The sequence below is a fragment of the Myripristis murdjan genome, chromosome 10 (genome assembly GCF_902150065.1).
Source record: "Myripristis murdjan chromosome 10, fMyrMur1.1, whole genome shotgun sequence".
In the NCBI taxonomy this organism is placed as follows: domain Eukaryota; kingdom Metazoa; phylum Chordata; class Actinopteri; order Holocentriformes; family Holocentridae; genus Myripristis; species Myripristis murdjan.
In genome coordinates this window covers 22,638,001-22,660,499 of record NC_043989.1, presented here as the reverse complement: position 1 = coordinate 22,660,499, position 22,499 = coordinate 22,638,001, and the positions used below count along the sequence as shown (strand labels likewise).

The window sequence follows — 22,499 nt, the reverse complement described above, 5'->3', positions numbered from 1 at the left end:
AGACATTATTCTTTAAATACAAATCAGGATTTTCCCCATGAACGGTTATGTGGTGTGTGTGTGTGTGTGTGTGTGTGTGTGTGTGTGTGTGTGTGTGTGTGTGTGAGCGCGCGCGCGCGCGCGCGTGCGTCCGTGCGTGTGTGTGTGTGTGTGTGTGTGTGAGAGAGAGAGAGAGAGAGAGAGAGAGAGAGAGAGAGAGAGAGAGGAGCTCTAACAAGTTGCAGTCGCTATCCAAGGTTCTGAAAAGCTATTGCTCGTATACGACAAATAAAATGCTTTTTTATTTTCAAAGGTGGATATTTCTAACCTCTAGAGGAGAGTCTGGTTCATCCAGGATGCTCTTGTCACTCTGTATCCGCTGCATCGTCCCTGTTGAACTGGGCTCCATTATCAGGACGTTCTGACTACCGGCTCTGCCGAACTTACAGTCACTCTTTCTGGAGTCAGTTGTCCTGCACACCTCATAATTGTACACGTGTGGGAGAGTCCCTGTTCCCAAAGTGTCTGAGTAACGTGGGGGATAATATGGAATCACCGGCAGGTTGGACTGATACAGGATGCGAGACTGTCTCCATCTGTAGATTTTCACTGATATAATAACCACCAGGCACGTGATGAACAGAAAGGAAACTACAGCCAAAGCCAAGACCAAATAAAAAGTCAGGCTGTCATTGTACTCTCTGTCCTGTGTAAAGTCAGTAAACTCCGACAGCACTTCAGGGAAGCTGTCCGCCACCGCCACGTTAACATTGACTGTAGCTGAACGAGAGGGCTGGCCGTTGTCCTCCACCACAACAGTCAGCCTTTGTTTCACAACATCTTTATCAGTGACTTGGCGGATAGTTCTGATTTCCCCATTCTGTAAACCCACTTCAAACAGCGCCCTGTCTGTGGCTTTCTGTAGTTTATAGGAGAGCCAGGCATTCTGGCCAGAGTCCACATCAACAGCCACCACTTTACTGACCAGATAGCCCACCTCTGCTGAACGAGGCACGATTTCAGCCACCAGAGACCCACCAGTCTGGACTGGGTACAGAACCTGAGGGGCGTTGTCGTTCTGGTCCTGGATCAGTATTTTCACACTCACATTGCTACTGAGTGGAGGAGAGCCTCCATCTTGCGCTCTGACTCGGAACTGGAAATCTTTGATCTGCTCGTAGTCAAAAGAGCGCACTGCATGGATGACTCCACTGTCAGCACTAACAGACACATATGAGGAGACGGGCACTCCGTTAACCGAGGAGTCCTCCAGTATGTAAGAGACACGGGCATTCTGGTTCCAGTCAGCGTCTCTAGCTTTCATTGTGAATATAGAGAGGCCTGGTGTGTTGTTTTCTACAATGTAGGCCTCATATGAGCTCCTCCCAAAGACAGGCGCGTTGTCATTCACATCTGAGATCTTTAAGGTGAGAGTGACGCTACTGGAGAGGGAGGGGACTCCCTCATCGGAGCAAGTTACAGTGATATTGTATTGGGAGGCTACCTCCCTATCCAAACCTATCTCTGTAACTAAACTATAGAAACCATTTAATGTCGCCTGTATTTTAAACGGAATGTTATCATTTATAACACATTTTACCTCGCCATTTTCCCCACTGTCCGGGTCATTTACACTCATCATAGCTATGACAGTACCGGGAGGAGAATCCTCCAAAAGGGCGTCTGTTTTAGACAGTACATTTAATTGAGGGTTGTTATCATTCACATCAATTACATCAACTGTGATTTTACTAGAATCCGAGAGTCCTCCATTGTCTACAGCTTCAATATCTATTTGGTAGAACTTTGCTTTCTCATAATCAATTTCACCGATCAGGATAACCTCACCACTTTTCATATCGATTTGAAATAGGTCGGTTAAACGACGCTTGCTATTGGAGATTGCATATGATATTTCTCCGTTAGAGCCTCTGTCTTTGTCAAACGCACTCACAGTTGTTATGCTTGTCCCTCTTGGTGAATTTTCTGTTACTGTGGCCTTGTACACCGGTTTAGTGAACACAGGAGCATTGTCATTCGCATCCAAGACGTTTACGTATATCTGCATTGTTCCTGACATCTGCGGCTCTCCTCCATCCGTGCCAGTTAACAGTAACGATATCTGTTCCTGATTCTCTCGATCTAGAGGCTTCTGTAAAACCATTTCTACCTTTTTACTTCCGTCGATTTGATTTTCCAGTTTCAGGATAAAATTATCTTTTGGATTAAGTGAGTAGCTTTGGAGGTCATTTAAACCAATGTCTGCATCGATCGCTTTCTCCAATACAAATTTAGAGCCAATAACGACTGACTCGCTGATTTCGAAACGCTTCTCAGTTGATGCAAAGCTGGGGGCGTTGTCGTTTATGTCTGTGATTTCTACTGTTATGCGAAACAATTCCATTGGATTTTCCATAATTATCTGAAAATGTAAAGCACAAGGCGTCGATTCCCCACACAGCGTTTCTCTGTCTATTCTCTCTTTGATGAGAAGGACTCCCCTTTCCTTATTCAACTCAATGTATTCAGCGCTATCTCCTGAATGAATGCGAGCTTTACCTGATTTGAGTCTTTTCAGATCTAGACCTAAATCCTGACCTATATTACCGACTAATGAGCCTTTCGCCATTTCCTCGGGAATAGAGTAACTGACCTGCCCGAGCACCGAGCTGAGAGAGAAAACTGAAATGAAAAACAGTACTTGCCGTCCCATTCGTTTGTCAGAAAAATCCGCTCGCGTCATTTCAATAAAAATGTAATCCACAAGACATTCAGACAGGCTGCTGAACTGATTTCAATGACATATGTTAAACCAAATATAGCAGCAAGCCGACTCCGTATTTAGAGTTTTTTGTAAACCGTGCGGTCGCCCAATGCCTGCTTCATTGTCTACCGTAACTAAATCTAAGGGGAGGTACTGTTGCCTCTCCACTCTGAACATGTCACACGCTGGTGGATAGCGGCCCTCTCTGTTCACATTACTGAACTACAAAAAGCACTGCAAGAGGAAAACGAAATGTAGTCTCTGGAAAAACAGACTTAGTGGTAAAACTCCGGCGAAGATTATCTCTACATGTGTCATGACTATTTAACAATTACCCAAAACACTGCCAAATAAAATAAGTAAGTAAATTAGAGAGTATTATAACAAATATGTATGAATAATAGAAGCCTAGAATGAAAAAGTTCTGCTTCAATTTCAAGTGGATTAAAATAGCCAAAAAAAAAAAAAAGAAAATTCATAGTGACAAATGTGATAAAATATAAGGACTGCTCACATGAGCGGGAGAAGATGTGCCTCGATTCTCGCCAGGACAACATGTAACCAAAAAAAAAAAAAAAAATAATAATAATAATAATAATAATAATAATAAAAATAAAATAAAAAATAAATAAATAAATAAAATAAACGACTTGTTATAACATTAATTGCAGTGGTTGGGAAGATTATCAGGTATTCTATTTAGAAACAGGAAACGCAAGGCGCAAGGGAAATATACATTACGGTTGCCACTGTCCATGGTTCTGAAATTTAGTAATTTGTATATGATGACAATTCACGCAAAGGGAAGCTTTAATTTAATAAAATGGAAACATTCTAACCTCGAGAGGAGAGTCTGGCTCATCTAGGATGCTCTTGTCACTCTGTATCCGCTGCATCGTCCCTGTTGAACTGGGATCCATTATCAGGACGTTCTGACTACCGGCTCTGCCGAACTTACAGTCACTCTTTCTGGAGTCAGTTGTCCTGCACACCTCATAATTGTACACGTGTGGGAGAGTCCCTGTCCCCAAAGTGTCTGAGTAACGTGGGGGATAATATGGAATCACCGGCAGGTTGGACTGATACAGGATGCGAGACCGTCTCCATCTGTAGATTTTCACTGATATAATAACCACCAGGCACGTGATGAACAGAAAGGAAACCACAGCCAGAGCCAAGACCAAGTAAAAAGTCAGGTTGTCATTGTACTCCTTGTCCTGTGTAAAGTCAGTAAACTCCGAAAGCACTTCAGGGAAGCTGTCCGCCACCACCACGTTAATATTGACTGTAGCTGAACGAGAGGGCTGGCCGTTGTCCTCCACCACAACAGTCAGCCTTTGTTTCACAGCATCTTTATCAGTGACTTGGCGGATAGTTCTGATTTCCCCATTCTGTAAGCCCACTTCAAACAGCGCCCTGTCTGTGGCTTTCTGTAGTTTATAGGAGAGCCAGGCATTCTGGCCTGAGTCCACATCAACAGCCACCACTTTGGTCACCAGATAGCCCACCTCTGCTGAACGAGGCACCATTTCAGCCACCAGAGAGCCACCAGTCTGGACTGGGTAGAGAACCTGAGGGGCGTTGTCGTTCTGGTCCTGGATCAGTATTTTCACATTCACATTGCTACTGAGTGGAGGAGAGCCTCCATCTTGCGCTCTGACTCGGAACTGGAAATCTTTGATCTGCTCGTAGTCAAAAGAGCGCACTGCATGGATGACCCCACTATCAGCACTGACAGACACATATGAGGAAACCGGCACTCCGTTAACCGAGGAGTCCTCCAGTATGTAAGAGACACGGGCATTCTGGTTCCAGTCAGCGTCTCTGGCTTTCACGGTGAATACAGAGAGGCCTGGGGTGTTGTTTTCTACAATGTGGGCCTCATACGAGCTCTTCTCAAATACAGGCGCGTTGTCATTCACATCTGAGATCTGTAAGGTGAGAATGACGCTGCTGGAGAGGGAGGGGGCTCCCTCATCAGAGCAAGTCACTGTGATATTGTATTCAGAGACTCTTTCTCTGTCTAAATCACTGTCTGTCAAAAGGCTGTAGACATTAGTAGATGTAGATTTAATCGTAAATGGTATACTATTATTTATCACACACTGGACGAGACCATTTTTTTCAGAATCAGGATCGCTGACACTCATCATGACTATCACTGTATTGGACAGGCAATCTTCTGGTACTGAATTTGACTTTGAAATTATATTTATAATGGGACTGTTGTCATTAAGATCACTTACATCAATCAACACTTTGCTTGAATCAGAAAGGCCTCCTCGGTCAACTGCCTCCACATCGATTTGATAATTTTTGTCCTTTTCAAAATCGACTGGCCCATTTAATATAAGTTCACCCTCATCGGTGATGTTAAATAGCTTTGAAACGCTATCTATGGTATTACCGATGACGTACGTCACCTCTCCATTTGAGCCTTTGTCTGCATCAGTCGCACTCAGTTTTGTTACAAGGGTCCCCCTCGGGGAGTTTTCTGTAACACTTGCCTTGTAAACGCTTTTCGTAAAAATGGGAGCGTTGTCGTTCGCGTCTAACACAGTAACATGAATCTGCATTGTCCCAGACCTTTGCGGGTCTCCTCCATCCACAGCCGTTACAATTAACGATATATGCTCCTGTTTCTCTCTATCCAAAGGTTTCTGTAAAACCATTTCTATCTTTTTATTTCCATCAGATTGACTGTGTAATTTAAGCATAAAGTTATCATTCGGCTTAAGTGTATAGCTCTGAAGTCCATTCAGTCCAATGTCAGGGTCAATCGCTTTCTCTAGCATGAATTTAGAACCGACTACTGCGGACTCGCTGATTTCAAATACTCTCTCCTCCTTTTGGAAAATAGGAGCGTTGTCATTTATATCTGTGATTTCGACAGTTATCGGAAACAGCTCCATCGGGCCCTCCAAGGCAATCTGAAAATGTAAAGCGCAAGGCGTCGTCTGTCGGCAGAGCGCTTCACGGTCTATTTTCTCTTTGACGAGGAGGACTCCTCTTTCTTTATTCAGTTCGATGTATTCTGCACTATCTCCTGTATAAATGCGAGCTTTGCCTGATTTGAGTCTTTTTACGTCTACACCTAAATCCTGTGCTATGTTACCGACCAAAGATCCTGTCGCCATTTCCTCAGGAATAGAGTAGCTGACTTGGCCCAGCACTGAGCTGAGAAAAAGGATCGAAATAAACAGCAACACTTGCCGTCTCATTGTTCCGACCGCCACCTCTGTTGCACCACAACTAACGTCTTTCCATCCGAAATAAAACCGGAGATCAGTCAGACATGCATCACCAGTATCGATATATGCCACAAGTCTTGAAAAATATAATTCCAGCGCGAAATGTCCGTGTTTCTTTATCGTTGTATGTGCATTCTTCTCTGACTCTCTATCGATGTGACGGGGAGGTTCATATACAAATCACTTCTAAAACGACCACACACTAGCCAACAGCGGCCCGTTGAGTTAACATTAAGACACTACATGATACATGACTAAATCATGACGACACAGGGATCTCTTTGTTACTTTTATGGTACAGTAATATAAATTAAGGTTTACATAAAATAATTAGATTGCTTTACCAGTACCGTGAGATACAGAAGAAATAAAATTCTTAAAATACAAAACAGGACTTTCCCCATGAACGGTTCTGTGTGTGTGTGTGTGTGTGTGTGTGTGTGTGTGTGTGTGTGTGTGTGTGAGAGAGAGAGAGAGAGAGAGAGAGAGAGAGAGAGAGAGAGAGGGGCTCTAACACGTTGCAGTCGCTATCCAAGGTTCTGAAAAGCTATTGCTCGTAGACGACAGATTAAATTTTTTTTTTTTTTTATTTTCAAAGGTGTATATTTCTAACCTCTAGAGGAGAGTCTGGTTCGTCCAGGATGCTCTTCTCACTCTGTATCCGCTGCGTCGTCCCTGTTGAACTGGGATCCATTATCAGGACGTTCTGACTTCCGGCTCTGCCGAACTTACAGTCACTCTTTCTGGAGTCAGTCGTCCTGCACACCTCGTAATTGTACACGTGTGGGAGAGTCCCTGTCCCCAAAGTGTCTGAATAACGTGGGGGATAATATGGAATCACCGGCAGGTTGGACTGATAAAGGATAAGAGACTGTCTCCATCTGTAGATTTTCACTGATATAATAACCACCAGGCATGTGATGAACAGAAAGGAAACCACAGCCAAAGCCAAGACCAAGTAAAAAGTCAGGTTGTCATTGTACTCCTTGTCCTGTGTAAAGTCAGTGAACTCCGACAGCACTTCAGGGAAGCTGTCCGCCACCGCCACGTTAACACTGACTGTAGCTGAACGAGGGGGCTGGCCGTTGTCCTCCACCACAACAGTCAGCCGTTGTTTCACAGCATCTTTGTCAGTGACTTGGCGGATAGTTCTGATTTCCCCGTTCTGTAAGCCCACTTCAAACAGCGCCCTGTCTGTGGCTTTCTGCAGTTTATAGGAGAGCCAGGCATTCTGGCCAGAGTCCACATCAACAGCCACCACTTTGGTCACCAGATAGCCCACCTCTGCTGTACGAGGCACCATTTCAGCCACCAGAGAGCCACCAGTCTGAACTGGGTACAGAACCTGAGGGGCGTTGTCGTTCTGGTCCTGGATCAGTATTTTCACACTCACATTGCTACTGAGTGGAGGAGAACCTCCATCCTGCGCTTTGACGCGAAAATGGAAATCTTTGATCTGCTCGTAGTCAAAAGAGCGCACTGCATGGATGACTCCACTATCAACACTGACAGACACATATGAGGAGACGGGCACTCCGTTTAACGAGGAGTCCTCCAGTATGTAAGAGACGCGGGCATTCTGGTTCCAGTCAGCGTCCCTAGCTTTCACTGTGAATATAGAGAGGCCTGGTGTGTTATTTTCTACAATGTAGGCCTCATATGAGCTCCCTTCAAAGACAGGCGCGTTGTCGTTCACATCTGAGATCTGTAAGGTAAGAGTGACGCTGCTGGAGAGGGTGGGGACTCCCTCATCAGAACAAGTCACAGTGATATTATACTGAGCGGCCAATTCCCTGTCTAAAGATTGCTCTGTAACTAAACTATAAAATCCATTCAATGTCGTCTGTATTTTAAACGGGATGTTTTCATTTATATTGCATTGTACCTCTCCGTTACTCTCAGAGTCCGGGTCATTTACGCTTAACATAGCTATTACAGTGTGTGGAGGTGAGTCCTCTAGTATTGCCTCTGATTTAGAGACTATATTAATTTGAGGACTATTGTCATTAACATCAGTAACATCAACTATTACCTTACTGGAATCAGAGAGACCTGCATTATCTATAGCTTCAATATCTATTTGATATTGCTTCGCTTTTTCATAGTCTATTTCACCGATCAGGATAATCTCTCCACTTTTCGCATCGATCTTAAACAATTCAGACAAAAGATGTTTGCTGCTAGAAATCAAATATGATACTTTTCCGTTTGAGCCCATGTCCTTATCCGATGCACTAACCATCGTTATGCTGGTTCCCTTTGGAGAATTTTCAATAATTTTTGCTTTGTACAGTGGCTTAGTAAAAGCAGGAGCGTTGTCGTTAACGTCTAACACGCTGACGTATATCTGCATTGTCCCTGACATCTGTGGCTCTCCTCCATCCATAGCAGTCAACAATAACCGTATTTGTTCATGCTTTTCTCGATCTAGAGGCTTTTGTAAAACCATTTCTACTTTTTTACTGCCGTCTGGCTGGTTTTCTAGTTTCAATGCAAAGTTATCAGTGGGTTTCAGCAAGTAGCTTTGTAGGCCATTTAAGCCAATGTCAGAATCAATTGCTTTTTCTAATACAAATTTTGATCCTATGACAGCAGCCTCGCTAATTTCAAAACGTTTTTCGGCGTTTGTAAAACTCGGGGTATTATCATTTATATCGGTGATTTCCACCGTAATACGGAACAGCTCCATTGGATTTTCTAGAATTATCTGAAAATGCAAAGCGCAAGGCGTCGTGTCCCCACATAAAGCCTCTCTGTCTATTCTCTGTTTGATGAGAAGGACTCCTCTGTCTTTATTCAGCTCGATATATTCTGCACTGTCTCCTGTATAAATGCGAGCTTTACCTGTTTTAAGCCTTCCTAGGTCCAAACCTAAATCTTGTCCTATGTTACCAACCAAAGAGCCTACCATCATTTCCTCAGGAATAGAATAGCTAACCTGGCCGACCACCGAGCTGAGTGAAAGAACCGAGATAAACAACAACACTTGCCGTCTCATTGTTCTGTCCGACATTTTATGCTGCGCCACTTGAGGAAAATTATTAGTCGCGATGCAATCAACACTTCATTGGAACAGGTATAAAACAAAAAGGTTTGTTATAATCCACATACAAGAAAAAATCCATCTATTACATTCTCCAGTTTTCTCTGTCAGCGGGCTTTGCGTTCTGCCTGCCTCATACTCTCCAAAATAAAAGGACATGACGGAGGAGGATGAAGGAAGAGCCGCTTGTAAAATTTCAACACGTTAGCCAACAGCGGCCCTCTGAGTTAAACATAAAAACTGCAACAAATAACATGAAAAAGGAGACGAATTCATACAAAGGCGCAAAAGCTTTCAGGTGGAATTGAAATTAAAACAAATTTGACCACTAATTCAGCACATTATCAATTTGAAAATGTACCTTTAAAACATTGTTCTGAAAATGATTATAAATACATTTACGGATGAAAGAGAAAAGCAATTTGTTAAAAAAAATACACAGGACAAATGCAATCATGGAGGCAGCCCTGGAAGAAGTCGAACAATGAAAACAACACAAATGGATGTAAAGGACTTGACAGTCTACACTGTCGCTGTCCGAGGTGCTGAATGCAACAAGTCAGGGTGAAACGAATGCAGCTCTAAAATGACTGATTTGCATTAGATGAATAAATAAAAATAAATAAATAAATAAAGTCACATTTTTCTAACCTCTAGAGGAGAGTCTGGTTCATCCAGGATGCTCTTGTCACTCTGTATCCGCTGCATCGTCCCTGTTGAACTGGGCTCCATTATCAGGACGTTCTGACTACCGGCTCTGCCGAACTTACAGTCACTCTTTCTGGAGTCAATCGTCCTGCACACCTCGTAATTGTACACGTGTGGGAGAGTCCCTGTCCCCAAAGTGTCTGAGTAACGTGGGGGATAATATGGAATCACCGGCAGGTTGGACTGATACATGATGCGAGACTGTCTCCACCTGTAGATTTTCACTGATATAATAACCACCAGGCACGTGATGAAAAGAAAGGAAACCACAGCCAGAGCCAAGACCAAGTAAAAAGTCAGGTTGTTATTGTACTCCTTGTCCTGTATGAAGTCAGTGAACTCCGACAGCACTTCAGGGAAGCTATCCGCCACCGCCACGTTAACACTGACTGTAGCTGAACGAGAGGGCTGGCCGTTGTCCTCCACCACAACAGTCAGCCTTTGTTTCACAGCATCTTTATCAGTGACTTGGCGGATAGTTCTGATTTCCCCATTCTGTAAGCCCACTTCAAACAGCGCCCTGTCTGTGGCTTTCTGCAGTTTATAGGAGAGCCAGGCATTCTGGCCAGAGTCCACATCAATAGCCACCACTTTGGTCACCAGATAGCCCACCTCTGCTGAACGAGGCACCATTTCAGCCACCAGAGAGCCACCAGTCTGGACTGGGTACAGCACCTGAGGGGCGTTGTCGTTCTGGTCCTGGATCAGTATTTTCACACTCACATTATTACTGAGTGGAGGAGAGCCTCCGTCCTGTGCTTTGACTCGGAACTGGAAATCTTTGATCTGCTCGTAGTCAAAAGAGCGCACTGCATGGATGACTCCACTATCAGCACTGACAGACACAAAAGAGGAGACGGGCACTCCGTTAACCGAGGAGTCCTCCAGGATGTAAGAGACACGGGCATTCTGGTTCCAGTCAGCGTCTCTGGCTTTCACGGTAAATATAGAGAGGCCTGGGGTGTTGTTTTCTACAATGTAGGCCTCATATGAGCTCCTCTCAAAGACAGGCGCGTTATCATTCACATCTGAGATCTGTAAGGTGAGAGTGACGCTGCTGGAGAGGGAGGGGACCCCCTCATCAGAGCAAGTCACTGTGATATTATACTCAGAAGCCTTTTCTCTGTCTAAATCACTGTCTGTTACTAAGCTGAAGAAATTTTTAGACGTTGTTTTCATCATAAATGGAATGTGCTCGTTAATGTTACACGTGATTTTTCCATTTTCAGCGGAGTCTGGGTCTTGCACATTAATAATAGTTACAACAGTTCCTGGCTTGGAATTTTCTGATATTGCATTTGTTTTCGACATTATGTTAATAGATGGATGATTATCGTTCGTATCTATCACCTCTACAATGATTTTACAAGAATCTGTTAGTCCCCCATCATCACTGGCTTGGACATAAATCTCAATATGCTGTGCTTTTTCATAATCCAGGTTGCCAGTTAATTTTACCACGCCATGATCTTCGTCGATTTCAAACATGATAGGAACATCATCTAACGTGTTCGTTAATGAATAGGATACTTTACCATTGGATCCCTGGTCTACATCAGTGGCACTAACAGTACTTAAAATCGTGCCTTTTGGAGCCGTCTCCATTATACTAGTTTTATAGACTTCCTGTGTAAATATTGGGGCATTGTCATTAGCATCTAGCACAGAAATGTCTATTCTCATTGTTCCCGAAAGTTGAGGATCGCCTCCATCAGTAGCTGTAAGGGTCAAAGAGAGATGCGCTTCAGCTTCTCTATCTAGATGTTTTTTCAAAACCATTTCAACCTTTCTGCTGCCGTCTTGCTGACTTTGTAATTTTAAGTGAAAATTTTCTGTGGGCTTTAACGTATACGTCTGCAGTCCATTCACGCCTACATCCAGATCCATTGCTCTTTCCAGAACAAATTTTGCACCAACGACAGCCGACTCACTAATTCTAAATTTCATCTCATCCTTTTTAAAACTGGGTGCGTTGTCATTTATATCACTGATTTCGACTGTAACTGTGTAAAATTCAATCGGATCTTCTAAGGTAATTTGTAGATGTAAAGCGCAAGGCGTCGTCTGTCCGCACAGCGCCTCTCTGTCTATTCTCTCTTTCACAAGGAGGACTCCTCTCTCTTTATTCAGCTCGATGTATTCTGCGCTGTCTCCTGTATAAATGCGTGCTTTACCTGACTTCAGTCTTTTAACAGCTAGCCCTAAATCATGTGCTATGTTGCCGACTAAAGAGCCTTTTGCCATTTCTTCAGGAATGGAGTAGCTGACCTGGCCGAGCACTGAACTGAGAGAGAGGACCGAGATAAACAACAGTACTTGCCGTCTCATTGTTCTGTCCGACATTTTATCTTTCAAAAATATAGGCCAGGCACGTCGTAATCCAAAGTCATCGGGTCCTTCTTTACCACAGGATTGCAGAAACACATGTGAAACTGAATGTCTCCATATTTCTTGTGGATCAGTAAAAAAAAAAAAAAAGTGTCCTACACTTCCTGTAACGATTTGTGTGTGCGATATGTCTGTCTGTTTCTCTCTACGAGATGTTGGGGGGAGGCTGTGCTACAAATCTGCATGAAAAGTACAAGACACTAGTCAACAGCGGCCCTAAGAGTCCAAACACTTGAACTGCAGAAAGCTATAGAAGTCAGTGAAATTATACACGTAAACAAGGGTTTTCATCATGAATCTCTTGGTTTATAGAAACCGATTTCAAATGAGATTTTAGGTTAGTTTGTAATGCAATTATGAAACAGATAACTCTCCGGGCACTGTGAGAATTGTGGGCAACACTATCTTAGACGTCTGCTGTTTCCATAAAGGATATGATATGTAATTGTCAACTTCTCAGGACGTTTCTTCAAACCTCTAACATAAAATGTCATCTCACAATTATTTTGTGAGTACTTTCAAATAGATTTTGTCTCATTAACTATGCAAGTCTTTATTTCAGCAGCTACATTAGAGGAACAACACTCAAGAATATAAAACAGTAAAAAAAAAAAAAAAAAAAAAAAAAAAAAAAAAAAAAACTTACAATAGTAAATTGCACCATCAAGGGCTTCAGGAGCTGTCATGGGATTTTTCATCTCTCAAAAGTAGATAATATACAGCGTCTTTGCTGTGTACTCATTACTCAAACTTCACTTATACTTTATTTTATAAGTGCTAAAATGACTAATTACAAAACAGGAGCTGGGAGTGGAGTTCAATGCAGCATCTTTATTACTAGGGAAGCTCAGGCCTGCCAGTTAACTGTACATGCCACAACGTAGTATAAGAGGGAGATGACGCCCTGCCCAATAGTCAGTGTTTCAGCTGAACAGACAGCAACAGTTTTTGTGCATATTCCTTTGAAATTATAATTTGCAAAAAATAAGTGAACAGCTAAATGATTCAGCAAACACCAAAACAAATAGTATATCTAATATCCATAAAAGTGAATGATTACTTTGGTCATCACATTGACAAATACATTTTCCCCTCCCAATAAATACATCATAATGTTGTGGTTAATTCCAGGCAAAAACTACACATTAATATTTCTTATCAGCTTCATGAATGAGTTGATATAAAACAAGAAAACTTGATGATGAACTTGATGGTTCTTTTAATACACTGAATAAATTACAAGGTACAATACTTAGTATGGCAAAGTTCTTTCTGGGAAACCTCCTTGTACGTTAGAAGCTACCACAGTCTCTGGGGGGTCTGGGTGTAAATCAATATTAAGTCAAAGGAAATATTAAATACAGATTACTGAATTTATTTAAAATGTGAGCGTCTAAAATGTGTGTGGTTGGAAGGAAGTAAGTTAATAAAAGGATACAACATTTAGTAGGGCACTAAAAACAAATAGAGAAACCTATACGAGGAAATAAATGCAGAGAGAAAAAAGACCGTACGAGCAAGAGATAGCATTGTTGGAGAAAAGTGAGGTGAGAGGTAAAGGTAAAAAGACAATGAGATGACAAGTGTAAGCGTAAAGCAATATATTGTGCTATAGATGGATGTTAAAGAAGGCAAAATAATAGTGGAGAATGTATTGGGTGCCATTAGCGATTGATTCAATTGCTGAAATTAATTTGATGACAAAAAAAGATACGCTAAGTAAAAATAAGCTGTCTGCTTGAAAAGCAATTCAGCAAAACTAACCTCTAAAGGAGAGTCTGGTTCATCAAGGATGCTCTTGTCACTCTGTATCCGCTGCATCGTTCCTGTTGAACTGGGCTCCATTATCAGGACGTTCTGACTACCGGCTCTGCCGAACTTACAGTCACTCTTTCTGGAATCAGTTGTCCTGCACACCTCATAATTGTACACGTGTGGAAGAGTCCCTATCCCCAAAGTATCTGAGTAACGTGGGGGATAATATGGAATCACCGGCAGGTTGGACTGATAAAGGATGCGAGATTGTCTCCACCTGTAGATTTTCACTGATATAATAACCACCAGGCACGTGATGAACAGAAAAGAAACCACAGCCAAAGCCAAGACCAAGTAAAAAGTCAGGTTGTCATTGTACTCCTTGTCCTGTGTAAAGTCAGTGAACTCCGAAAGCACTTCAGGGAAGCTGTCCGCCACCGCCACGTTAACATTGACTGTTGCTGAACGAGAGGGCTGGCCATTGTCCTCCACCACAACAGTCAGCCGTTGTTTCACAGCATCTTTATCAGTGACTTGGCGGATAGTTCTGATTTCCCCATTCTGTAAGCCCACTTCAAACAGCGCCCTGTCTGTGGCTTTCTGCAGTTTATAGGAGAGCCAGGCATTCTGGCCAGAGTCCACATCAATAGCCACCACTTTAGTCACCAGGTAACCCACCTCTACTGAACGAGGCACCATTTCAGCCACCAGAGAGCCACCAGTCTGGACTGGGTACAGAACCTGAGGGGCGTTGTCGTTCTGGTCATGGATCAGTATTTTCACACTCACATTATTACTGAGTGGAGGAGAGCCTCCATCCTGTGCTTTGACGCAAAAATGGAAATCTTTGATCTGCTCGTAGTCAAAAGAGCGCACTGCATGGATGACTCCACTATCAGCACTGACAGACACATATGAGAAGACGGGCACTCCGTTAACCGAGGAGTCCTCCAGTATGTAAGAGACACGGGCATTCTGGTTCCAGTCAGCGTCTCTGGCTTTCACAGTGCATATAGAGAGGCCTGGTGTGTTGTTTTCTACAATGTAGGCCTCATATGAGCTCCTCTCAAAAACAGGCGCATTGTCATTCACATCTGAGATCTGTAAGGTGAGAGTGACGCTGCTGGAGAGGGAGGGGACACCCTCATCAGAGCATGTAATTGTAATATTGTACTCAGAGGCTACCTCCCTGTCTAAATCACTGTCCGTCACGAGGCTATAGAAATTACTTGATGTAGTTTTGATAGTAAATGGAATGTTGCCATTTATTTTGCAGTTCACCTGGCCATTGTTATTAGAATCTGGGTCAAGTACACTAAACATTACTATTACTGTGTTTAGAGCAGAGTCCTCTGGGACTGAATTTGATTTGGAAAGTACACTGATTACAGGTGCATTATCATTTACATCAATGACATCAACTATAATCTTACTGGAATCAGAAAGACCACCGCTGTCATTTGCCTCAATATCAATTTGATAGTGTCTGGATTTCTCAAAATCAACTTCACCAATTAATATCACCTCTCCATTTTCATTTATGTCAAATATGTCAGATACACTGTCCATTGTGGTTGACACTGAATAAGAGACTTTACCATGTGTGCCTTTATCTGCATCAGAAGCACTAACCAGTGTCACAGTTGTTCCCCTCTGAGAATTTTCCGTTACTGTTGCCTTGTAAATGGACTGCGTAAATACAGGAGCATTGTCATTTACATCTAATACGGTAACATAAATCTTCACTGTGCCAGACATCAGAGGCTCTCCTCCATCTACAGCTGTTAACAAAAGTGATATTTGTTCTTGTTTTTCTCGATCTAGCGGTTTCTGCAAAACCATTTCCACCTTTTTATTCCCGTCTGCTTGATTTTGTAGTCTGAGTGCAAAATTATCCGTTGGTTTCAAACTATAATTTCTCAGCCCATTCACGCCAATGTCGGCGTCAATCGCCCTCTCTAATACAAATTTAGATCCTGTAACTGCCGACTCGCTGATTTCAAAACGCTTCTCCTCATTTTTAAAACTAGGACTATTATCGTTGATATCGGTTATCTCTACTATTATTCGGAAAAGTTCCATCGGGTTTTCTAGAATAATCTGAGAATGTAAAGCACAAGGCGTCGTCTGTGCACAGAGCGCCTCCCTGTCGATTCTCTCTTTAACAAGGATGACTCCCTTATCTTTATTCAGTTCGATGTACTCTGCCCTGTCGCCCGTATAAATACGAGCATTGCCTGATTTCAGTCTTTTCACATCTAATCCCAAATCCTGTGCTATGTTGCCGACTACAGAGCCTACTGCCATTTCCTCGGGAATGGAGTAGCTGACCTGCCCGAGCACTGAACTGAGAGAAAGGATCGAGATGATAAAAAGTACTTGCCGTCTCATTGTTCTGTCCGACACGTTATGTTGCGCCAAATGTGTTAAAATCCGCTTTACAAACATTAAAAACATTACATTCCGGTTAAGTAAAAAACAGCATTATGGGTAGGGAGCATAAGTAGAGTAGCAATAAAATCCACAATATTTCAACGAAAGAATACCAGCTTGATATATCCGTGAAAACACGTCACTGAACCCCGAACAGCGCAGTCTGTCTTTCTCTCATATACAGAGATGACGTTGGAGGCTACATATCTGATTTAAGGCTGCAACACGTTGGCCTACAGCGGCCCGCAGAGTTCAGAGCCGTTAACTGCAAGAGATTAAGGAAAAGAAACACAAAGAAAAAAAGGCCTAACATAATGCACTAAGTCACTAAGTCACTGCCTTCTAAGTAACACATATAGTGAATTACAAAACATAAAAACAATAGAGCAAGGATAACTAAGTAATGGATCATAAATAAATTAATTTAAAATATATATAAAAACAAATAAAACATGTTAAGGAATACAGTCAGATTCCTCATTACAAAGGCAGTTTATGTGGAAGCGCTGAATGACTGAGAAAAAAAGAAAAGCAAGAGACCAACTGCCGTTGCCTCTGTCCGTGGTGCTGAAATTCTGTTTTCAGCAGGTCAGCAATTAACAAATAAGAAACTTTGATGTAACAAAAATGGAAATGTTCTAACCTCTAGAGGAGAGTCTGGTTCATCCAGGATGCTCTTGTCACTCTGTATCCGCTGCATCGTCCCTGTTGAACTGGGCTCCATTATCAGGACGTTCTGACTACCGGCTCTGCCGAACTTACAGTCACTCTTACTGGAGTCAGTCGTCCTGCACACCTCGTAATTGTACACGTGTGGGAGAGTCCCTGTCCCCAAAGTGTCTGAGTAACGTGGGGGATAATATGGAATCACAGGCAGGTTGGACTGATACAGGATGCGAGACTGTCTCCACCTGTAGATTTTCACTGATATAATAACCACCAGGCACGTGATGAACAGAAAGGAAACCACAGCCAAAGCCAAGACCAAGTAAAAAGTCAGGTTGTCATTGTACTCCCTGTCCAGAGTGAAGTCAGTGAACTCCGACAGCACTTCAGGGAAGCTGTCCGCCACCGCCACGTTAACATTGACTGTAGCTGAACGAGAGGGCTGGCCGTTGTCCTCCACCACAACAGTCAGCCTTTGTTTCACAACATCTTTATCAGTGACTTGGCGGATAGTTCTGATTTCCCCGTTCTGTAAGCCCACTTCGAACAGCGCCCTGTCTGTGGCTTTCTGCAGTTTATAGGAGAGCCAGGCATTCTGGCCAGAGTCCACATCAACAGCCACCACTTTGGTCACCAAATAGCCCACCTCTGCTGAACGAGGCACGATTTCAGCCACCAGAGAGCCACCAGTCTGGACTGGGTACAGAACCTGAGGGGCGTTGTCGTTCTGGTCCTGGATCAGTATTTTCACACTCACATTATTACTGAGTGGAGGAGAGCCTCCATCCTGCGCTTTAACGCGAAACTGGAAATCTTTGATCTGCTCGTAGTCAAAAGAGCGAACTGCATGGATGACTCCACTATCAGCACTGACAGACACATATGAGGAGACGGGTACTCCGTTAACCGAGGAGTCCTCCAGTATGTAGGAGACACGGGCATTCTGGTTCCAGTCAGCGTCTCTGGCTTTCACGGTGAATACAGAGAGGCCTGGGGTGTTGTTTTCTACAATGTAGGCCTCATATGAGCTACCCTCAAAGACAGGCGCGTTGTCGTTCACATCTGAGATCTGTAAGGTGAGAGTGACGCTGCTGGAGAGGGAGGGGATTCCCTCATCAGAGCATGTAATTGTAATATTGTACTCAGAGGCTACCTCCCTGTCTAAATCACTGTCCGTCACGAGGCTATAGAAATTACTTGATGTAGTTTTGATAGTAAATGGGATGTTGCCATTTATTTTGCAGTTCACCTGGCCATTGTTATTAGAATCTGGGTCAAGTACACTAAACATTACTATTACTGTGTTTAGAGCAGAGTCCTCTGGGACTGAATTTGATTTGGAAAGTACACTGATTATAGGTGCATTATCATTAACATCAATGACATCAACTATAATCTTACTGGAATCAGAAAGACCACCGCTGTCATTTGCCTCAATATCAATTTGATAGTGTCTGGATTTTTCAAAATCAACTTCACCAATTAATATCACCTCTCCATTTTCATTTATGTCAAATATGTCAGATACACTGTCCATTGTGGTTGACACTGAATAAGAGACTTTACCATGTGTGCCTTTATCTGCATCAGAAGCACTAACCAGTGTCACAGTTGTTCCCCTCTGAGAATTTTCCGTTATCGTTGCCTTGTAAACGGACTGCGTAAACACAGGAGCATTGTCATTTGCATCTAATACGGTAACATAAATCTTCATTGTGCCAGACATCTGAGGCTCTCCTCCATCTACAGCTGTTAACAACAGTGATATTTGTTCTTGTTTTTCTCGATCTAGCGGTTTCTGCAAAACCATTTCCACCTTTTTATTCCCGTCTGCTTGATTTTGTAGTCTGAGTGCAAAATTATCCGTTGGTTTCAAACTATAATTTCTCAGCCCATTCACGCCAATGTCGGCGTCAATCGCCCTCTCTAATACAAATTTAGATCCTGTAACTGCCGACTCGCTGATTTCAAAACGCTTCTCCTCATTTTTAAAACTAGGACTATTATCGTTGATATCGGTTATCTCTACTGTTATTCGGAAAAGTTCCATCGGGTTTTCTAGAATAATCTGAGAATGTAAAGCACAAGGCGTCGTCTGTGCACAGAGCGCCTCCCTGTCGATTCTCTCTTTAACAAGGATGACTCCCTTATCTTTATTCAGTTCGATGTACTCTGCCCTGTCGCCCGTATAAATACGAGCATTGCCTGATTTCAGTCTTTTCACATCTAAACCCAAATCCTGTGCTATGTTGCCGACTACAGAACCTACTGCCATTTCCTCGGGAATGGAGTAGCTGACCTGCCCGAGCACTGAATTTAGAGAGAGAATCGACATGAACAAAAGTACTTGCCGTCTCATTGTTCTGTCCGACACGTTATGTTGCGCCAAATGTGTTAAAATCCGCTTTACAAACATTAAAAACATTACATTCCGGTTAAGTAAAAAAAAAAAAAAAAAAAAAAAACAGCATTATGGGTAGGGAGCATAAGTAGAGTAGCAATAAAATCCACAATATTTCAACGAAAGAATACCAGCTTGATGTATCCGTGAAAACACGGCACTGAACCCCGAACAGCGCAGTCTGTCTTTCTCTCATATACAGAGATGACGTAGGAGGCTACATATCTGATCTAAGGCTGCAACACGTTGGCCTACAGCGGCCCAAAGAGTTCAGAGCCCTTAACTGCAAGAGATGAAGGAAAAGAAAGATAGAAAGAAAAAAAGGCATAAAATAATGCACTAAGTCACTACGTGTACCTTTCTAAGTAATACATATAGTCAATTACAAAACATAAAAATAAATAAATAAATAAATAAGGCAAGGATAACTTGATAATGGATGATAAATAAATTAATAAAAAATATAAAAACTAAAAAAACATGGTAAGGAATACAGTCAAATTACTCATTACAAAGGCAGTTGGAAGCGCTGAATGACTGAGAAAAAAAATGCAAGAGACCGAAAATGCCGTTGCCTCTGTCCGTGGTGCTGAAATTCTGTTTTCAGCACGTCAGCGATTAACAAATAAGAAAGCTTTGATGTAACAAAAATGGAAATGTTCTAACCTCTAGAGGAGAGTCTGGTTCATCCAGGATGCTCTTGTCACTCTGTAACCGCTGCATCGTCCCTGTTGAGCTGGGCTCCATTATCAGGACGTTCTGACTACCGGCTCTGCCAAACTTACAGTCACTCTTTCTGGAGTCAGTCGTCCTGCACACCTCGTAATTGTACACGTGTGGGAGAGTCCCTGTCCCCAAAGTGTCTGAGTAACGTGGAGGATAATATGGAATCACAGGTAGGTTGGACTGATAAAGGATACGAGACTGTCTCCACCTGTAGATTTTCACTGATATAATAACCACCAGGCACGTGATGAACAGAAAGGAAACCACAGCCAAAGCCAAGACCAAGTAAAAAGTCAGGTTGTCGTTGTACTCCTTGTCCTGTGTAAAGTCAGTGAACTCCGACAGCACTTCAGGGAAGCTGTCCGCCACCGCCACGTTAACATTGACTGTAGCTGAACGAGAGGGCTGGCCGTTGTCCTCCACCACAACAGTCAGCCTTTGTTTCACAGTATCTTTGTCAGTGACTTGGCGGATAGTTCTGATTTCCCCATTCTGTAAGCCCACTTCGAACAGCGCCCTGTCTGTGGCTTTCTGCAGTTTATAGGAGAGCCAGGCATTCTGGCCAGAGTCCACATCAACAGCCACTACTTTGGTCACCAGATAGCCCACCTCTGCTGAACGAGGCACCATTTCAGCCACCAGAGAGCCACCAGTCTGGACTGGGTACAGAACCTGAGGGGCGTTGTCGTTCTGGTCCTGGATCAGTATTTTCACACTCACATTGCTACTCAGTGGAGGAGAGCCTCCATCCTGTGCTTTAACGCGAAAATGGAAATCTTTGATCTGCTCGTAGTCAAAAGAGCGCACTGCATGGATGACTCCACTATCAGCACCAACAGACACATATGAGGAGACGGGCACTCCGTTAACCGAGGAGTCCTCCAGTATGTAAGAGACACGGGCATTCTGGTTCCAGTCAGCGTCTCTGGCTTTCACTTTGAATATAGAGAGTCCTGGGGTGTTGTTTTCTACAGTGTAGGCCTCATATGAGCTCCTCTCAAAGACAGGCGCGTTATCATTCACATCTGAGATCTGTAAGGTGAGAGTGACGCTACTGGAAAGGGAGGGGATTCCCTCATCAGAGCAAGTCACTGTGATATTATACTCAGAGGCTCTCTCACGGTCCAAATCGCTCTCTGTTACTAGACTATAAAAATTATTTGTTGACATTTTCATAGTGAATGGTATATCGTCATTGCTAAAACATTTCACTTTTCCGTTTTCACCTGAGTCCAAGTCTTCAATATGTATCATTGTAACCACCGTGCCGGGTTTGGCGCCTTCTGATATAACATTTGACTTTGACATTATGTTAATGTCAGGCTTGTTGTCATTAACATCTTCCACTTCGACAATTAATTTACAAGAATCTGTGAGGCCTCCATCATCACTTGCCAATAAGTTTAATTGAAAATTTCGAGACTGTTCAAAGTCAATATTTCCAGCCAAACTAATTTCACCGCTTTCCTTATTTACATTAAACACTTTCCTTACATCATCTAATGTATTCATGATTGAATATGTTATTTTACCGTTAGAACCATGATCTGCATCTGATGCGGTGACAATTGCCACAACTGTTCCTTTACTGGAATTTTCGATAATTGTAGTTTTGTATGTAGGCTGTGCAAAAATAGGGGCATTATCGTTAGCATCTAGAACAGTAATGAGAATCTGCATTGTTCCAGACATCTGCGGCTGTCCTCCATCTACGGCCGTCAGCACAAGAGATATCTGCTCTTCCTTCTCTCTGTCTAGGGACTTCTGCAGCACCATTTCAACATTTGTATTGCCATCTTCGTTGCTCTGCAGTTTTAGTTCAAAATTATCAGTTGGTTTTAACTCGTAGCTTTTAAGATCATTACTGCCAACATCACGATCAACAGCCCTTTCAAGGACAAATTTAGCACCGATGACAGAAGACTCGCTAATTCTGAATTTCATTTCGCTTTTTTCAAAGGTTGGTGCATTATCATTAACATCTGTAATCTGGACTGTGATGGTGTAAAATTCCATAGGGTTCTCCAAAATAATCTGAAAATGTAAAGCACAAGGCGTCGTCTGTCTGCAGAGCGCCTCTCTGTCGATCGGCTCTTTAACAAGGAGGACTCCTCTTTCTTTATTCAGCTCGATGTACTCTTCACTGTCTCGCGTATAAATTCGAGCTTTGCCAGACTTAAGACGTTTCACGTCTAAACCTAAATCTTGTGCTATATTACCGACTAAAGATCCTTTCGTCATTTCCTCAGGAATCGAGTAGCTGACCTGGCCAAACACCGAACCGAGAGAGAGGAGAGAGATAAACAACAGCACTTGCCGTCTCATTGTTCTGTCCGAGTTTTTCAAACGGGGGTAGCAAAAATCTGGTTATATTTCATAAAACTG

General features: G+C 42.9%; 7 protein-coding genes across 10 annotated transcripts in view; all 7 read right to left on the bottom strand.

The window, feature by feature from the left end:
• LOC115366762 (protocadherin gamma-C5-like) overlaps positions 1-22,499 on the bottom strand; it is a 256,394-nt gene that overhangs the window by 84,719 nt on the left and 149,176 nt on the right. Inside the window, exon 1 of one of the 4 annotated variants that reach the window (XM_030062377.1) lies at positions 308-3,278. The exons of 2 other annotated variants lie outside the window; for them this stretch is intronic. In XM_030062377.1, coding sequence (XP_029918237.1) covers positions 308-2,722 — 2,415 coding nt within the window. In that variant the 5' untranslated portion in view covers positions 2,723-3,278. Of the gene's footprint in view, positions 1-307; positions 3,279-22,499 lie in introns of those variants that run through there. One more of the 4 variants, XM_030062369.1, reaches the window with a different exon arrangement.
• On the bottom strand, positions 2,966-6,162 carry LOC115366956 (protocadherin gamma-A1-like). Its single transcript, XM_030062625.1, has 2 exons — positions 3,583-6,162; positions 2,966-2,977 (listed from the first exon to the last, which is right to left on the bottom strand). The coding sequence occupies exons 1-2, from the start codon at positions 5,962-5,964 to the stop codon at positions 2,966-2,968; spliced, it is 2,394 nt and encodes a 797-aa protein (XP_029918485.1). The 5' UTR covers positions 5,965-6,162.
• On the bottom strand, positions 6,587-9,153 carry LOC115366955 (protocadherin beta-16-like). Its single transcript, XM_030062624.1, has 2 exons — positions 8,676-9,153; positions 6,587-7,391 (listed from the first exon to the last, which is right to left on the bottom strand). Exons 1-2 carry the CDS (start codon positions 9,005-9,007, stop codon positions 6,587-6,589), a joined length of 1,137 nt encoding a protein of 378 aa, XP_029918484.1. The 5' UTR covers positions 9,008-9,153.
• On the bottom strand, positions 9,674-12,209 carry LOC115366770 (protocadherin beta-16-like). The gene has a single exon (XM_030062389.1). It carries the CDS (start codon positions 12,086-12,088, stop codon positions 9,674-9,676), a length of 2,415 nt encoding a protein of 804 aa, XP_029918249.1. The 5' UTR covers positions 12,089-12,209.
• On the bottom strand, positions 12,687-16,554 carry LOC115366953 (protocadherin gamma-A10-like). The gene is made up of 3 exons (XM_030062622.1): positions 15,935-16,554; positions 13,898-14,650; positions 12,687-12,698 (listed from the first exon to the last, which is right to left on the bottom strand). Exons 1-3 carry the CDS (start codon positions 16,343-16,345, stop codon positions 12,687-12,689), a joined length of 1,176 nt encoding a protein of 391 aa, XP_029918482.1. The 5' UTR covers positions 16,346-16,554.
• Positions 16,521-19,491, bottom strand: LOC115366952 (protocadherin beta-16-like). Its single transcript, XM_030062620.1, has 2 exons — positions 16,965-19,491; positions 16,521-16,586 (listed from the first exon to the last, which is right to left on the bottom strand). Exons 1-2 carry the CDS (start codon positions 19,410-19,412, stop codon positions 16,521-16,523), a joined length of 2,514 nt encoding a protein of 837 aa, XP_029918480.1. The 5' UTR covers positions 19,413-19,491.
• Positions 19,619-22,478, bottom strand: LOC115366950 (protocadherin beta-16-like). The gene is made up of 2 exons (XM_030062619.1): positions 20,055-22,478; positions 19,619-19,639 (listed from the first exon to the last, which is right to left on the bottom strand). The coding sequence occupies exons 1-2, from the start codon at positions 22,437-22,439 to the stop codon at positions 19,619-19,621; spliced, it is 2,406 nt and encodes an 801-aa protein (XP_029918479.1). The 5' UTR covers positions 22,440-22,478.

Bases quoted from the DNA above. Each gene is read 5' to 3' on its own strand.
- LOC115366956 (XM_030062625.1), bottom strand. From the start codon at position 5,964: ATGAGACGGCAAGTGTTGCTGTTTATTTCGATCCTTTTTCTCAGCTCA.
- LOC115366955 (XM_030062624.1), bottom strand. From the start codon at position 9,007: ATGTCGGACAGAACAATGAGACGGCAAGTGTTGTTGTTTATCTCGGTT. The intron at 7,392-8,675 runs GTTCCGTATTAC...TCCACTCAGTAG, and splicing joins CTAGAAAATCCAATGGAGCT to CAATGTGAGTGTGAAAATAC.
- LOC115366770 (XM_030062389.1), bottom strand. From the start codon at position 12,088: ATGTCGGACAGAACAATGAGACGGCAAGTACTGTTGTTTATCTCGGTC.
- LOC115366953 (XM_030062622.1), bottom strand. From the start codon at position 16,345: ATGTTTTTAATGTTTGTAAAGCGGATTTTAACACATTTGGCGCAACAT. The intron at 14,651-15,934 runs ATCAACGATAAT...CTGATCCATGAC, and splicing joins TAATAGTAGAGATAACCGAT to CAGAACGACAACGCCCCTCA.
- LOC115366952 (XM_030062620.1), bottom strand. From the start codon at position 19,412: ATGTTTTTAATGTTTGTAAAGCGGATTTTAACACATTTGGCGCAACAT. The intron at 16,587-16,964 runs GTTAGAACATTT...AATCTCTTGCAG, and splicing joins AACCAGACTCTCCTCTAGAG to TTAACGGCTCTGAACTCTGC.
- LOC115366950 (XM_030062619.1), bottom strand. From the start codon at position 22,439: ATGAGACGGCAAGTGCTGTTGTTTATCTCTCTCCTCTCTCTCGGTTCG. The intron at 19,640-20,054 runs GTTAGAACATTT...GGGCCGCTGTAG, and splicing joins AACCAGACTCTCCTCTAGAG to GCCAACGTGTTGCAGCCTTA.